At 40.0% G+C, this 16,948-nt stretch overlaps 1 protein-coding gene across 1 annotated transcript in view; it reads left to right on the top strand.

Moving 5' to 3' along the window:
- The window catches only part of Col6a5 (collagen type VI alpha 5 chain), a 158,252-nt gene that overhangs the window by 94,115 nt on the left and 47,189 nt on the right, over positions 1-16,948 (top strand). The window contains exons 21-29 of the mRNA XM_026383975.2: positions 3,539-3,574; positions 4,082-4,144; positions 5,708-5,770; positions 7,005-7,067; positions 9,828-9,890; positions 12,486-12,536; positions 12,654-12,689; positions 15,002-15,064; positions 16,054-16,116. Coding sequence (XP_026239760.2) covers positions 3,539-3,574; positions 4,082-4,144; positions 5,708-5,770; positions 7,005-7,067; positions 9,828-9,890; positions 12,486-12,536; positions 12,654-12,689; positions 15,002-15,064; positions 16,054-16,116 — 501 coding nt within the window. The remainder of the gene's footprint in view (positions 1-3,538; positions 3,575-4,081; positions 4,145-5,707; positions 5,771-7,004; positions 7,068-9,827; positions 9,891-12,485; positions 12,537-12,653; positions 12,690-15,001; positions 15,065-16,053; positions 16,117-16,948) is intronic.

Below are 16,948 nucleotides of genomic sequence, written 5' to 3' on the forward strand. Positions count from 1 at the left end.
TCTATTATAAATTTGGAATCTTTTCATCTTTCCTGTGGGCTGCTGCTTGCTCGCCCTTCTTTCTAGGATACATAGTGGAGATAGTTTTCTGCCGCCTCTTGCCTTTGTTGATCATTTAAAAAAAATGTTTAACTTTTTATTTCTCTTTGGTGCTGAGGATTGAACCCAGTGCCTCACACGTGCTAGGCAAGTGCTCTACCACTGAGCTACAGCCCCAGCCCCTCTTTTGTTGATCTTGAATCATGTTGAGGAAGGGAAAGGATGTGAAATCCAATGACTGAGGCTTCCCAGTGCTTCTGGGGACATTCTTTGGAACTTTGCCCTTTTCTCCATATAAGAGAATTCAAATCTAATAAGAGGAAGCAGTAAAGCAGCAAGATCAGCTAAATGTAATAAATTGATTTTTTAAAAATAATTTTACACAAATAGAGCACAACTTTTCATTTTTATGGTTGTACGTGATGTCGGGTCACAGCATTTGTGCAATCATACCTATGCATAGGGGTAATAATGTCCATCTCATTCCACCATCTCCCCCCTACACACTCCCTCCCTTGCCCTCCCTCCCCTCTGCTCAATCTAAAGTTCCTCTGTTCTGCCCCTCTTGGGTCAACATCCACTTATCAGAGAAACCATTCGGCCTTTGGTTTTGGGGATTGGCTTACTTCCACTTAGCATGATATTCTCCAACTCCATCCACTTACCTGTAAATGCCATGATTTCTTTCTTCTTTAAGGCTGAATAATATTCTATTGTGTATATATACCACAGTTTCTTTTTCCATTCATCTACTGAGGGGCATCTAGGCTGATTCCACAGTTTATCTATTGTGAATTAAGCTGCTATAAACATTGAGGTGGCTGCATCGCTGTAGCATGCTGCTTTTAAGTCCTTTGGGTATAACCCTGGAAGTGGGATAGCTGAGTCAAATGGTGGTTCCATTCCAAGTTTTTTAAGGTGTCTCTATACTGCTTTCCAAAATGGTTGTACCATTTTGCAATCCCACCAGCAATGAATCAGTGTACCTTTTCCCCACATCCTTGCCAGCACTTATTGGTGCTTGATTTTTTTGATAATTGCCATTCTGACTGGAGCGAGAGGAAATCTTAGAGTAGTTGATTTGCATTTCTCTAATTGCTAGTGATGTTGAACATTTTTCATAAATTTGTTGATCACTTGTATATCTTCTTCTCTGAAGTGTCCACCCATTTCCTTAAACCATTTATTGTTTAGATTATTATTATTTTTTAGATTAAGATTTTAAAGATACATATGTGTTATTGGCTTAAGAGAAAATACTTTCATATGATGGAGCTTTACAACTGATACATTAATCAGGCACTTTCAAAAAAGAGGTGCTGGGGTAGGGTAGGGGTCATCCTTGGATAGGCTAGTCAATGACTTTTAAGTCACTCTAAGGACTGGAGGTTCTCAGTCCCCTCCTCCTCTTTTACCCAACTTTCCTGCTGATTGGCTCCCTTATGACTTCTTTTCTCTGGAATTAAATAATGCAGTGTTGACTTAGGAACACATGAAGCTTTTTGACCCTCTCCACCACCCTTCCAACGAAGGACAGAATTCTGCACGAGGGTCAGAGCCCCTTAAACGATGTCAGATTCTGAACTACACAACTAGACTCCAGTCGTTGCCTCCTGCATGACAGAATTTCAACTTGTATAAAGGTATAAATTAAATGTAGCATCAGCTGTCACTACAACTATGGATCAGCTCATTGGAACATACACTTAAAAAAAAAGAAAAAAAAATACACTTGAATGTGTATTCCAGTCCTGTTACCTTTTGCCTGCCACACAGGAAGAATCCTTACAAATATTTATATTTATACTGTGTTTTGTACCAGGTCCATCTATTTCAAATATTAATTTGCTTAAGCCTGATACTATGTCCATGAGGCAGATAACTATTGTTATATCCATATTACAGATGAGAACATCAAGGAGCTTTAGGCAATTTGCCCAAAGTTACAACAGCTAATAAGTGGCAGAGCTGGAATTTGCACTTAGATGTCTTACTTCAGAGACTGGGCGCCCGGCCACGCCGGGTGAGATTCATTGTGTAGGTGTCTTGTGTCTCACAGGCTTAAAGAGTAGAGCTGAGTTCAAGACTACCTGACTTCTAGGTTACATGCAACAAACATTATTTTATCCTGGGTTTTTAATGGAGACAGAATTGAGAGATCATAGAAAGAGTAGCCTCCATCTCTAGTCACATCCGGCTACAATCAGCTGATAAGTTACCTTGGGCAACTTCTCCTAAAGTGCATTTGCATTTTAAAAGGAGAGTACCTTGAGTCAAAGGGCAGACTTTAATGGAAAAATTCTAGCCATCTGTCAGACTGGTGGAGATGGTATTTGGGCAGGGTGTTTATTCTAAGAAACTTCAGGTAGTGGGCAGTCGAAAGGAAATGGCAGTACTGAAATAATTTCCATGCCACAAATGAATTAATAGAGTTGTTTTAAGTATTTGTTTTGTACCTAAAGGAATCATAAGTTTGTTTATCTTAGCACAAAGTGAATGGGAGGTCGAGAAGGTTCCACAGTTCTCTTAAAGGTGTGGGGATTGTGGTGGTGTGAGTGGGCAGATTTTTATTGTATTTTAAGGGAAAAGAAATAGGGGTCTGGGACCTAAATCATCTGGCTTGGTCACCTCTGGGAAGGGGAGATGATGCCCCTAGGTGGCTGCTCTGGTAAGGAGCAGACAGGTGGGGCTTGAGGGATCAGCCTGGCTATTCTCTGGTGAACCTGGTGGTAACATCTGGACCATCACAGAGTGCAGGGGATGCTGTCAGCCACTTTCTTCCTGTAGAATCCCATAGAGGCAAACTTTAGGTGCCCTTAGGAAATCCCTATGTCCAGCAGCTTCACTCTTTGCTAAGGTATACTCAGAAGCCCAAGGCAGAGAGACAGATATGACATTCTTGTTCTCTGTGGGGAATTCATATAGAGTGCTTTGTGGGCTTGCCTGAGAGGCAGTATTAGAAGACAATTCTTTGGGGGTGATTTGATTCTTCAGACAGCCTCCTGACTATTAATTACCAACATAATAATATTAAGGTCAGAGGTCGTCAGACTGGCGGCTGATCTGTGATGACATTTAGATTAGTTTGCAATCAATCCCCCAAATGTTGATCTGCAATGAAGCACCCAGTGTGAAATCCTTTTTTTTTTTTTTAATTTTTTTTTAAAGAGAGAGTGAGAGAGGAGAGAGAGAGAGAGAGAGAGAGAGAGAGAGAGAGAGAGAGAGAGAATTTTTATTATTTATTTTTTAGTTCTCGGCGGACTCAACATCTTTGTTGGTATGTGGTGCTGAGGATCGAACCCGGGACGCACGCATGCCAGGCGAGCGTGCTACCGCTTGAGCCACATCCCCAGCCCCAGTGTGAAATCTTGTGTGTGGAAAGTGCCTCACTTTTTGTGAGCTGCTCACTACTTATGTCAATCAAGGAGTGAGAGAGACTGGTTGCCCATAGGAGCCCCTCCATCCAGACACACTGACAATTTTGTCTGTTCTGTTCCAGGGACTGGAAGGCCGAAGGGGATCCCCAGGTGCTCCAGTAAGTACCCTTTATTTCCTGTCTTCTACGGTACAGGGGACCAAGAACATTTCTCCTATGCAGATGGTGCTGGGATAAATGAATATTTGACGAGGGTGCTGTGGGACGTGCCCTGCACTGGATGTGATCCCCACCAACAAGTAGGAAACACAACCAATAATTCAACCTCCAAAAAACAGGATAGGCCTGATCAAGGGCAAAACCTTCACAGATGCCTTGCAGATAAGAATTCTCGCACAATTCCAAGTGCTGTGAATTTGACTGATTTGCATGTGCATTGGGAATTAATGTACATGAGAGTGAAATTCGTTATAAAAATAAGAAAGAAGTTTGTGTTCATTCCTTGGGCAATCTGGAAGAACAAAATCCTAGGCAAAGTAGGGGGTAAGCCACTAGTCAAATAAAATAGTACCTATGTCCTACCTATGTCCTACATACCATAAAGAGAAAATCTATATGGAAACTCATGTGGAGAAAATCTTAATGCTGGAAACTCTTGTCCAACAGGGAGAACCAGGAAATCCTGGACCTCAAGGTATTCAGGGAGCTGATGGATTACAAGGTTCACAGGTATGTTGGAATATTCCATTAATGTGGTTATTCTGATGGGAAGAACTGGATAGCTCTGTGAAAATAAGTAATTGAGAAATTTTTACTCTTTCCCCTCACCATATTCATCATTTCTCATCACAGGGGGTGATTTTGGGATTTGGGACTACCAAACCTACTCCAACATTTGCAGTTCTCAAATAAGTTTTTTATAAGAGGAAAGGTGTGTTCACCTAGTATTGTGTCGGGGTGTTTGTAATAATGAATGCTGGATACCTTAATATTATATTGGTAATTAATATTGACATCAATCAATCGGTTTTCTATAAGTGAAATCCTACACAGAGACTCCAATAAAGGAAAGTTAGTTAGAAGTCTGAAACTGTTATTCAGAGTACCTGAAGCTAAATACACAGGGAACATCACTTCTAGATTATGGCTGAGCTTTATGGGAGCCATTTACATTTCTTCATGGTCTTATCATTAGTAATAAGGGCATCAGAAATTAGACCAACTTTTTTGCTGTCTTCCATGCCAGAAAGAAGCCATGGTCATCCCTAGAGTATGGCTTTGTAACACATGGGTATTTAGTCACCTTATGGAGTCCACCTTGTATGGGGCCCACTTTAAGCTTGGACAGATCTGGGTGGATGTTCCTATTCTAAGGTCTCATTTTTCTTCTAGGAAATTCCAGATTGTTAGTACCAAACTGGAATTTGGTATTCTCTTGAGTGGTTCTGGAGTCCCTGAAACAAGCCAAGAGCCAGCAGGTTCTGGATTGAGTGATCATAGAATCAGTCCAGACCCATTCACAGGCTTTAGAGTGCAGGAGTTGTGTGACAATTACCTGCAACTCGGACAATCCACCCAGTGGCTCCCAGGCAGCCGGGGACTGCTTCCAGATGGTATTTTGATAATGAGGAACATTATTTTTGGTTTCTGTTTCTATGTGAGAGAACTATATGAGAACCATGCATCTGATGGCAATAGGACAGAAAAATATACTTTGAATCCTCTGACAGGAGTTTGCTGCTAAAATGTTTCTTAGTGCTAACTTCAAACAACTTTGCTCTCTATTTAACACATTGTTAAGCAGGTAGGCCCAGGGAACCATCAGAAGAACCTATTTGTTGTTTGTATCTTCCTTTTTATATGGGTTCTCTTTCTCCTCTTTGGTTTATTTTTATTTCTCCCTGCAGGAGAAGGATGAGGGTCTTATGCCCAGGGAAGGAATTCTATAATAAGATCTGTATCACTGAGTCTGGGCCTGTCCTCGGTGACTCTCCTAACACAGGCTTAATCTCCTAGTTAGAAGCCTTCTTGAAGGGTTGGATCATTGCTTTTCCTCTGTGGGGGGTGCTTCAAAAGCACTCACCAAGAAAGTGAGCTTTGGGGCTGGGGTTGTAGCTCAGTGGTAAAGTACTTTCCTAACACATGTGAGGCTCTGGGTTTGATCCTCAGCACCACATAAAAATAAATCAATAAAATAAAGGTATTGTGCCCATCTACAACTAAAAATAATATTTTTTAAAAAGAGAGTTTTATTGACATCATTGCCTTGTATTTCTTTTGTTACCACAAAAGGGGTCAAGTGGAAATCCTGGCAGGAAAGGAGAAAAAGGAAGCCAGGGGCACAAAGGACCTCAGGTGAGTGACTGAGACATTATGGTCAATGGCTCCAACCTTTTCCTCTTACTGCAAAACATCTTCATATATTGTTTATTTTAAAATTATCTACATACGGATTTTTTCACTTTTGCACTACTGTGGGTTATATTTTTAGCGCAGTTCAGATTACACGCCTAAGTCACGCCTCTTTTTCCTTCATGGGGTTTAACTCAGTACAGACCCACTTCATCAGCCTAAAGAAAGCATCTTACAGGCCAGGTGTGGTAACCATGCCTGTAATCCCAGCAGCTTGGGAGACTGAGGCAGGAGGATCGTGAGTTCAAAGCCAGCCTCAACAAAAGGGAGGCACTAAGCAACTCAGTGAGACCCTGTCTCTAAATAAAATACAAAATAGGGCAAGGGATGAGGCTCAGTGGTCAAGTGCTCTTGAGTTCAATTCCTGCCACCCAAAGAAAGCATTGGCAGAATATAAATATGCTGAACCATGAACATTTCCTCCCAAACCTGATACATTATTGTACTACATTTTTCTACTTTCTCTAACTTCTAAAAATCATCTGTGCCATGCACATGTCTCCTTTGAGCTTAGATATTTAAACTTGAATGCAAGTGATTCCCTGCTGCTCCAATCTCTCTGATTCCTAAATCCAGCTCTTAAAGTTATCCACTGAATCTGCTTGTTTTCTGAGTAACAAGAGCTTAGATAGTGAAGAGTGTGTGTGAGACATTTTCTGAATTTGTCCAGTTCTTAAGCTCAGACAGCAAGAGTTCAGAGGGCGAGGGAAGCCTGTATTTGCTCAGTCATCTTCCTAGAGGGTGTGTGAAAGACCCTTTTGCCCATTTTTAGATCGGAAAACTGCAATATATCCTGCATGCCATTGTGGGTGTGCACACAGGGTCATGCATACAGGCAGCAGCAAAGTGGCCTGTTCTGTCAAAATCAGTGCATTGCAGTGTCTCCCACGTTTGGATATAATGTTTGTTGAGTCAATAGTGACTTTCTCTTTCTCTCTAAGACCTCATATGGACTAGTGATGACCCAGCAGATGCAGACCTGTGGTCCTCTACGTAGGATTGGGCCTTGAGTCATCTGTTCAGCCCCGATGCCTTCCTCCCCTGGGTGGCTGGACCCCTTGTTAAGGAGGCGTCAAGGGGCTGCTGGGAATGACATGAAGAAAAGTGAAACACTTCTAATGGGTTTTCTAAGAATGGCTGTGGTCTTAACTTTTGCATCTCTCCCTTTTCTTTTCAGGGTTCTTCTGGGCTAGTGGGACCTAAAGGGAGCATTGGAAGACCTGGACTTACGGGGAGAAAGGTAAATGTTGTTTCTTATGGATTTCAAGTGCTAAGAGCAAAAGTACATGCCTCCTTTCTCTGATTTGATGTTCATTTCCCATGTGATGAATCCAAGCACCACCAGCATCTGCTAACCTGTTCTTTTCTTTACAACTGCTCACCTCTCCCTTTACTAGGAGAGACACTGATCTTGCCCATCTTGAAACAAAGCTGAGAACTCTTCTCAACTCCATGATTTCCTGAAAGCACAACGTGCTTGGTGGCTGAGTCAGGTGGGGTGGGGGACATCAGAACTCAAGTCTGTTCCTGTAGGTTGTCCTCTAAACTCAATCTACCGTGCCAGGTGGCTCTGTTGGAGATAGTCAAAGAAAGTTATTTGCCTCATCAGAATCTCACTCCCCTGCTTAAAACCATCCATCAGGTCCCTCACTGGGTCACCTTCAGGGGCCTGGGTCTGTGTAGTTATACAGGGCCTGAGATGGGCCCCTGCTTGATTTAAGGCTGTGCTCAATCCTGGAAATGCTTAATTTCTGAGCAAAGGGCCTGTTTTCCTTTTACACTGAGCCCAGCAAACTATGTTGTCAGAGGTCTCTTCCCCATGACCCTTGGGAAAATCTTCAAAGCTTAAGGTAGTAATAAGATAAATAAGTCCTGGGGAGCTGACATAAGCATTTTGGCTATAGTTCATGGCACTGTATTGTATAACTGAAATTTTGCTAAGAGAGTAGATCTTCAATGTTCTCACATTTAAGAAAGAGTGCTAAAAAAGAAAGTGTGGTAACGTCACTGGAAGAGGGGAACTCAACTCAGGACTAGAGGGATGCTTGACTGTGAAGGAAAAGAATTTCAGCATCTGTGGGCAGAGGTGCAGAGATTTATTTAGGAAAGCAATAGTAGACACTCAAAGGAGAATGTAGACCATCTTGAGAGCAAGAGATGATGCTTTGGGGGTTTTCTGGTGCTTCTTTTAAAGGAAACTTGGTGAGGTGTGGGTGTGGGAAGGTATGTGAGGATGAGTTTTTCAGGATCCTTAGGTTGGTGTGGTCTCTGTTATCTGATGGGTCGATAATGCTGTCAGGCCCCCAATGTTATTGGTTTCTTAAAATATCCTCTATTAACTTACTCTATTTATTGGTGGACAAATTAACAGCCTGAAGAGTAATTATTCACAGGTGAGTGAACTTAGAACCTTTAAGATTTCCCAGATATTTGGGAATATCTAAAAAGCCTGGAATAGATTGAGGTACTTTAAATTAAAATTGTATTTCCTTGCTCTTTCTTTGTGTCTCCTTTCTACCTAATTTCCTGTTCTCCTCTATCCTACCTCAGTAATAAATTGAGGCAGTAGATGTGCTAACTAATGTGATGTGGGTAATAATTTCATAATATGTGTGTGTATCAGCATCATATCATACACCTTAAACCTACACAGTTTTGTCAATTACACCTCAATAAAGCTGCAGGGGGTGAGGGAGCAGCTTACGAGACCCCTTGCTGTTTACCCTGTTTAGTTGAAGGCTGTTGCTCATCTTCCTCTGGTGAGCCATCTGGCCTGTCTCCACCTTCTTTTTACCTTCCTCCAGCTCACACAACATTCTTAGGGCTTAACTTCCCTGTTTCTTTCCCTTAGGTAGCCTCCCCAGGCTCACAAATCAGGCGTGGACTCCCCCTCTCTCTGCTTCCGTAGCACCTCAAGCTCTTAGAAAATTTTTATTAGTGCATCATAATTCTACATAAAAAATGGGACTCATTGTGACATATTCATGCTTTCACATAATATAATTTGATTAATTTCATTCCCCAGTATGTCCTCTCGCCTTTTCTTTCCTCCCTCTCCCAATCTCCTTTCTCTACCCTATTGGTCTCCCTTCTATTTTTTATGAGGTCCCTTTCTTCCTTTTTTTCTATCTAGCTTCTAACCCTTTACTTTCTGAGTCTAGCTTATTTAGTTTAACATGATGCTCTCCAGTTCCATCCATTTTTCTGAAAATGACAGAGAATTTCATTCTTTATGACAGACTGAAACTCCATTGTGTGTATATATACCCCATTTTCTTTATCCATCCGTCTGTGGACAGACACCTAGACTGGTTCCATAACTTGGCTATTGTGAGTTGTCCTGCCATAAACATTGGGTATGCATGTATCACTATAGGATGCTCATTTTAATTTTTTTGGATAAATACCAAGGGGTCATATGCTCGTTTCATTCCCAGTCTTTTGATTTCCATAGTGGTTGTGCTAAATTACATTTCTACCAACAGCATATAAGAGTTCCTCTTCCTGATAGCCCATCTACATGCCAGAACTTGTGACTTGTACTCCATTTTTTTTTTCTGGTACCAGGTATTGAACCCAGAAGTGCTTAACCACTGAGAGCCTAATTCTCTTTTCAACCAGACAACCTGCCCTTGGTGAGGGCAGGACCATATTTATCATGTTCAGTGGTTTATTTTCCAGGACATTAAGCAATTGTTGGATGAGCAAATGCCTCAGCAAACAAATCAACTTTCCCTGGGTTCATTTTCTACTCTTTGCTTCTCCTTCAGTTCTTTCATGAACACTGGGAAAGCAGTCACTTGAGTCGAGCTCTGGTCTGTGCTTGATATTTTTTGCTTTCCTTTGGGAAGATCATTACTTGTACCTGTCCCCCTGCTGAGCACTGACGGCACCCCGCCTCACTGCGAACCTGGAGTCCCCACATCCAGGACAGAATATCCTTTGATGGGAGCTAGGTTTGATTGTACTAATCTGAAGCTCTTCTTATCTCATGGACTAGGGAGAACCTGGAGAACTTGGAGTTCCAGGGCCAGTGGGGCCAGCTGGACAGCGGGGAAAACAGGTATGAAATTTGAAACCCTTTCCCTCCCAACTTCAAGTGCTAAATTCTGAGATAAGGAGAAGGGGGCTGTCACTATTGGCACAAGCATCTGTGGTATGGAAGGTACTTAGGCATCTGGGAAGATGTGGGGGCATTTCTCCAATATTCTACATCTCTCTCTCTCTCTCTCTCTCTCTCTCTCTCTCTCTCTCTCCTTCTGTGAGTCTGCTCTATCTGTTAAAGTGAGGGAGAATAATAAGGGGGAGGCAGAGAGGATAATGAACGAGTTAGAATAGGGCATTGCAGCATTTTAGCAGCCAGTATGGCCATGTAGATACCTATTGCTGAACAACGAAACTGCCCGTTTCTCTCCTTGTAAAACTCTGGGGCAACAACAGGAGATAGCGGGGGTAGGGCCAAGAAAGAGAGCATCACCTTTTCAGGTTCACACTCTCTCCTAAGTGGCTCTGGTTGTACCCAAATCTCAGTCCTTGGAACACCAAATATTAGGACAATTATTTCACTCCTTTAAAAAAAAAGTAACATTTTTATTATAAACATTATGTGTACATATTATAGAAAATTTGCCAGGTGTATAATTGACCATAGCTTAGATGCAGAATCAACCTAAATGTCCAAGTGAATGCATAAAGAAACATCACACACACACACACACACACACACACACACACACACAATTCCACTTTAAATAAAAGAAGGAAATCCTGTCATTTGTGTATGAAAATGTGGATGAACTTGGATGACATTATGAGCGATGAAATAAGCCAGGCATAGAAAGGAAAATACTGTACCACATAATCTCACTTACACGTGAAATGTAAAAAAGGCAAACTCAGAGACAGAGTAAATTGATGGTTCTCAGAGGCTGAGGGGTCGGGGACTGGGGTGATGTTGGTCAAAGGAGACCACATTTCAGACAGGAGGAATAAGTTCAAGAGATGTGTTGTACATCATGATGACTATAGTAAATCATAATGTATTGTGTTTTTGAAAATAGGAAGAAAGGAAAGGAAGAAGGGTGTGAGGGAGGAAGGGGAAGGAATTAACAAACAACCACAGAGCCAGGAGCTCACAGAGAAATGGATATAAGGACCCAGCCAGTTCCTGGCCTGTTGCCATGCCCCACAGTCCACTGTCTCTACAAAGGCTTCTAGTCTTCCTTCATGGAAGTTTTTATCCATAAAAGTAAATCAGAATGCTTGTAGAAATGGTCCGGCTTCTTCAGTCTTCAAAGTGCCTTTTCATGATCTAATTTGAAAACATGAATATTCAAAAAGGGGAAAAAAAAAGAAAAGAAAAAAGAAATGAAATTTACCAAGCTTAAAAATGGGCAAGGGATATGAAAAGAAAAACTATCTACCATCTCACCATTTTGAGATATTTTTATTCATATCCTGGAGATAGCAAAAAATAAAAAAGAAGGAAGAATCACTTTATTTCCCTTCTTTTTAAAAAGAACATTTTTAAAAAATTAATTTATTTTTTTTATTGTTGGTTGTTCAAAACATTACATAGTTCTTGATAACCCACTTGAATCAAAATGGGTGAAATAAAAAGAACATTTATATAGGTCCATGTACAGGAGAATGTTTGGTTTAGGCCCCCACACCAACATGGATATTTAACTTTGTTTTCCCATCTTTACCATTGACACAAATGCTATCTGTTCAATTGCGTTTATTTGGTTCCTAATGTATCATGAGCATTTCTTCCTAGTCTTGACAAGTCGCTACATTTTTTCTCTCAATGACACTTAATAGTTTTCAAATATTCTACCTTAGTTTATTTGCCCAATCTCTTATTATTAGAAATTTAGTTTTATTTCAGTTTTTCACTATCCTAAATGATACACCAATGAATATTCTTATACCTAACTAAAATTTTGGACAAATGCAATGTGTGTGTGTGTGTGTTATTATTTTTGTGCCATGCTGGGGATTGAACCCAGGGTCTAGTGCTTGCTAGGCAAGTGCTCTACCACTGAGCTATATCCCTGCTCTATCTTCTACGTAGAAGTTTCTAGAATTTGTATAGTTGGGTCAAAGAGAATGTACATGCTTAATTAGGCTTTGAATTCTACTTGTCTATGCCATTAGGAAAATTCAAACAATATATAGGTCCACGTGCAGGAGAATGTTTGGTTTAGGCCCCCACACCAACATGGATATTTAACTTTGTTTTCCCATCTTTACCATTGACACAAATGCTATCTGTTCAATTGCATTTATTTGGCTCCTAGTGGGGATAAACACATTTTCCCTGTATATCTATTTGCCATTTAGCATCATTCTTTGAGTAACTCCTCACCCATATTCATTGGACGAACTCCTAAGTTTCCAATCAAGAAATGGCCATTGGATCTGAGTCCTGAACAACCATCCTTCTGTTTCCTGCACTGGTTAGAGTGGTTGGTCAAAGAAGAACCAGGGCATACCTCAGGAACTGAGGGAAACCTAGCAACACACATGTTCCCAGGGTTCAGGGTCACCAAGCAGGCCCCCTCCACCTGGAGGTCCACAGTGCTTCTCTACTGGTATTGGGTACACTTAGTTTTTTTCAACTCTGAGAAACTGAAATGATTTGGTGTGTTTACAGGGAGATTATGGCATCCCAGGTTATGGTAATAAGGGACAAAAAGGAGTAAAGGTAAGTATGGAAAACAATTATTTTAAAAAATTGATTAAATCAAGCCTAAATAATAACAGGAAACCCTACGGAGGAAGTGGTATGCTGATTTATTTGTTTTCTGCTGAAAAATTACAGGGTCCAAGAGGATTCCCTGGAGATATAGGGCAGAAGGTACTGTGCACATGAACTTCTTTTGTAATTATCGTGATCTTCACCTTCTTGAGAGTTAAGGTTGTGGGTCTGAATGCAGTGGGAAGGTGGGGGCTGGGTGGGAGCAGTGCAGTTGTTTCTCCCAGAGCTTTATGACTCCTATGAATCTTTGTATTGGAAAAGATAGTCCTGTCCTTCATTGCCTGAGGTCCCACACCTTGAAACCCCACCTACGGTATCCTTTCTTTGTACTTTAGTTCTTCCTTCTTTTCTTGATTTCTCTGCCTTTATTATCTCATTCACTACCTTGGCTATTACTACTTGCCCTTCATTATTGCGTCCTTTGTTTCCTCTTGGCTGAAAGATGACAATAGTTTTCTCATGGATCTTTTTTAAAAATTATTTATTTATTTATTTTTGCATTACCATTAGAATAGAGGACACAGAGACTAGCCCACAAAATTACGACTACCTTATATTAGACGAAGGTGCCAAAAGCATGCACTGGAGAAAGGATAGCATCTTCAACAAATGGTGCTGGGAAAACTGGAAATCCATATGCAACAAAATGAAATTGAATCCCTATCTCTCAACATGCACAAAAGTTAACTCAAAATGGATCAAGGAGCTAGGAATCAAACCAGAGACTCTGTGCCTAATAAAAGAAAAAGTAGGTCCTAATCTCCATCACGTGGGGTTAGGACCCAACTTCCTTGATAAGATGCCTATAGCACAAGTATTAAAACCAAGAATCAACACATGGGATGGATTCAAACTAAATTTTTTTTCTCAGCAAAATAAATAATATGTGAGGTGAATAGGGAGCCTATATCCTGGGAACAAATTTTTACCCCTTACACATCAGATAGAGCTCTAATCTCTAGGGTATATAAAGAACTCAACAAGATAAGCACCAAAAAAAACCAAATAATCCAATCAATAAATAGGCCAGGACCTAAACAGACACTTATCAGAAGAGGATATACAATCAATCAACAAATATATGAAAAATTTCTCATCATCTTTAGCAATCAGAGAAATGCAAATCAAAACTACTTTAAGATACATACCATCTCATTGATCTTTGATCTTCTATTTTGATCTTTTCCCGGCTTCTGTTGGTCCCAAATACTACAGTCACTGGATTTTCCCCAAAGCATAGCCTCACTATGCTGCTTTTTTTCTTTTTGTTTTTCTTTCTTTCCTTTTTTTTTTTTGTACCAGGGGTTGAACTCAGGGGCACTCCACTTCTGAGCCACATCCTCAGCCTTTATTATTTTTTGAGACAGGATTTCATTAAGTTGCTGAGGCTGACTTTGAACTTGTGATTCTCTTAGTGCTGGGTTTACAGGCATGTGCCTGGCTTGTTATGTTACTTTCTTGATCAGACCTCTTCTAGAATTCCTCCTTGACTATTAGATTGAAGATGGGTCTTCTATTTCAACCAAAGTAGCTCACATTATATGTGTATGCACAATGATTCTGTATTAAGATTTTCTGTTTCAAAAAAGTGTTCAGAATAGTGTTTTCCACATAGTTGGTGCTCAGATCAAAATGCAAAATATAAGTTAAAAAACAGAATGATGTCTAATCAAATTCCCTAGAGGAAAGCAGCCAGTTTTTGTATTCTCTTAAAAAGTATTTTTAACTGATGATTTACCAAAATATTCTTTCTTTTGGCAGAAAAGGATACAAGGGAGATAAAGGGAATTGGAGGAGAGGGGGTGGAGATGTTCAAAGTATGTTATGTGCATGTATGGATAAGCCACAATGAAACCCATTATCTGTATAATTAAAATGTACTAGTGAATAAAAAAAGACAATTCCAAATTAAAAAGAAAAAAAGGACACAAGAAGAGACTATATGAATAGCTATTAGGACAAGAGTTCTCCTTATAAAGGATCTGTTTTCTAATTTACTGATAAAGGGAGGAAAATTTGCATATGTAAATTTACTGACATAAGTGAAATAAGCATATTGATAAATAACTATTAAAATTAGTTTCTCACCAAAGTCAGAAAAATTTTTTAATCTTCAACTTAATAATTTAGGGAATATCTAAATGGACATAATGACAGTTCCAAATGGCAGGAAAAGATGACATTTAATGTTTTATTGGCCTTCGTTAATATAGACAGTATAAGTCTTTTTTTTTTTTTTTTTTTGATACTGGGGATTGAACCCAGGGCCTTGTGCATGCAAAGCAAGCACTCTACCAACTGAGCTATAGTATAATTCTTAAAAGAGCAATTCAGTTTTGGTTTGAAGACAATTTTTTTATTCTCTTATAGCACATATGTTAACATCTTGATTTTTTTCTCTGACTCTTCAGGGTATTGTTGGTGATCCTGGAATTCCTGGGGACCCTGGACCCAAAGGGTTTAGGGGACTATCAGTAAGTGACCTGGTGTTTCAGAAATGGTAAATGTTTCTTTGGCAGACTCTGCTTTCATGTTGTAATATTAAATGTGGATTGTAGCTCTATCCCAGGGGCATCTAAAATGCCACTAGCTAGCTATGTGACCTTCAATACACCTTTTCAGGGCCTCTGTTTCTACATCCTAAGAACTAAACTTAGTGACATCCAAGGTCACTTTCAGTTCTAAATGTCTACTGTACCATGAATCTGAACTACTGTAGAGATTTACAAATTGATGACTGGCTGTTGCAGAAATATCAGTGCCTTTCAGTCTTTCCTAAGGCACATGTAATCCCAGAATATTAACACTGTGAATGGGAATGAAACTGTTATCTTCCCTCAGGGTCCCTGAGGGTTTTCTGATGATTCTTCTACCCATAAGAAGGTCATATGGGATATTTGTTTGGAATAAGAATACTAAGATCTTCTAATTAGCAAAATATGGACTAGATTTTTATGCTCATTTAACTACAAAATGCTGAGACGAGCATCTTTTTCATTTTAAAGTTTGAATGCAGCTCTCAGTGGTCCCCCTCAGTGTGAAAGAGATGTAATTCAACACAAACTTTCCATCTGGCTGGATACATTTCAGTGGGCACTCATATCCTGCTTCTTATTTATCTTTTACAGATGAGAAGCTTTTTTTAAAAACTAGATCTCTGTGCACCCCAGTATATTTGCTTTTTCTATTAGTACCAATTCCAGTTTATGGCCAATTTAGATTTCAATGCACAGCTGGTGCCAGAGCACAGTATATCACTGAATGAAGGGCTAAGAGGTAAATGGATGCTTACCAATGATTAAGAATGCAGAGCTTATATTACAAGTGAACAATTGATCTGTCTTATATTAGCAGCTGCTCTCTTTTAAAAATAATCTTTAAAAAATTATAAACTTTGATGAAAACTGAGGTAGCCCCCCATGAATAGAAAAATGTTGACTCTACTGTATGTTCCTGTCTGCAGTTCACCGTAGGCCAGAAAGGGGAAAGTGGACTTCCAGGATCCCGAGGCCTGCCAGGACGGAGAGTGAGTATTTGCATGAGAACTAAGTAGTATGTGCTGGTTTCTGGTAGATTCTATAGAAAGGGCACAGAACTTGTAGTCAGAAGCATTAGGTTTCAATCCAGATTCTGCTTCTTCCTAGGTAGTATGCCCTTGAGATAGTCACTGGGTCTCCCAGTTTATTTCTAAAATGGGGATGACATATCCTCTCCTGACCACCTCAAAAAGTAGCTGTGAGGATCAGATAATCAAATGCAAACACTCTGCAACCTTTAAAGTGCAAATATTAGGTGCTATTGTGATTTATTACTGAAGGCTTTAAAAAAGAAACGAGATTGCATGAACTTTGCAAAGGTATCCTAGCAAAACGTCCATCACGTGAAACAGTTGATAAAGTTTGCCAAAACCATGATTTTTGCCTCCCTATCCTCAAAATTAAGACTTTAGAGAAAGCTGGAAAAAGAACTGCAACTTCTCATTCTGATTCTATTACAAGAGAAATGTCACCTGTGGAAGCATTCCCAGGCAGTCAGGTACATCTCCCACTGACCAAATATCCATAATCTTGACTTTAGTTCCTCTGAGGTGGTTGTAATGATTTAGTTACAGCTCTCTCCCATCACAGGCACAGTCAGATAAGAACTAAATATTGCCAGCACCTGTGGTTTGTGGAGGAACCCCAGGCAGCATTGTGTAAGAAATGGATAAATTGCTTCTCTTGCTTTATGCATCAAGGGGTTCTTGAACTTTGGATTGTATAATGGAAAAAACAGGATTGGTCTTGTGATAAACTGATAATATAATTTTTTCTTTCTTTTGCATCAAGGAATGGGTGAATATTCTTAGTCATGTGGGT

This window comes from Urocitellus parryii, chromosome 2 (genome assembly GCF_045843805.1).
Source record: "Urocitellus parryii isolate mUroPar1 chromosome 2, mUroPar1.hap1, whole genome shotgun sequence".
Taxonomy (NCBI): Eukaryota; Metazoa; Chordata; class Mammalia; order Rodentia; family Sciuridae; genus Urocitellus; species Urocitellus parryii.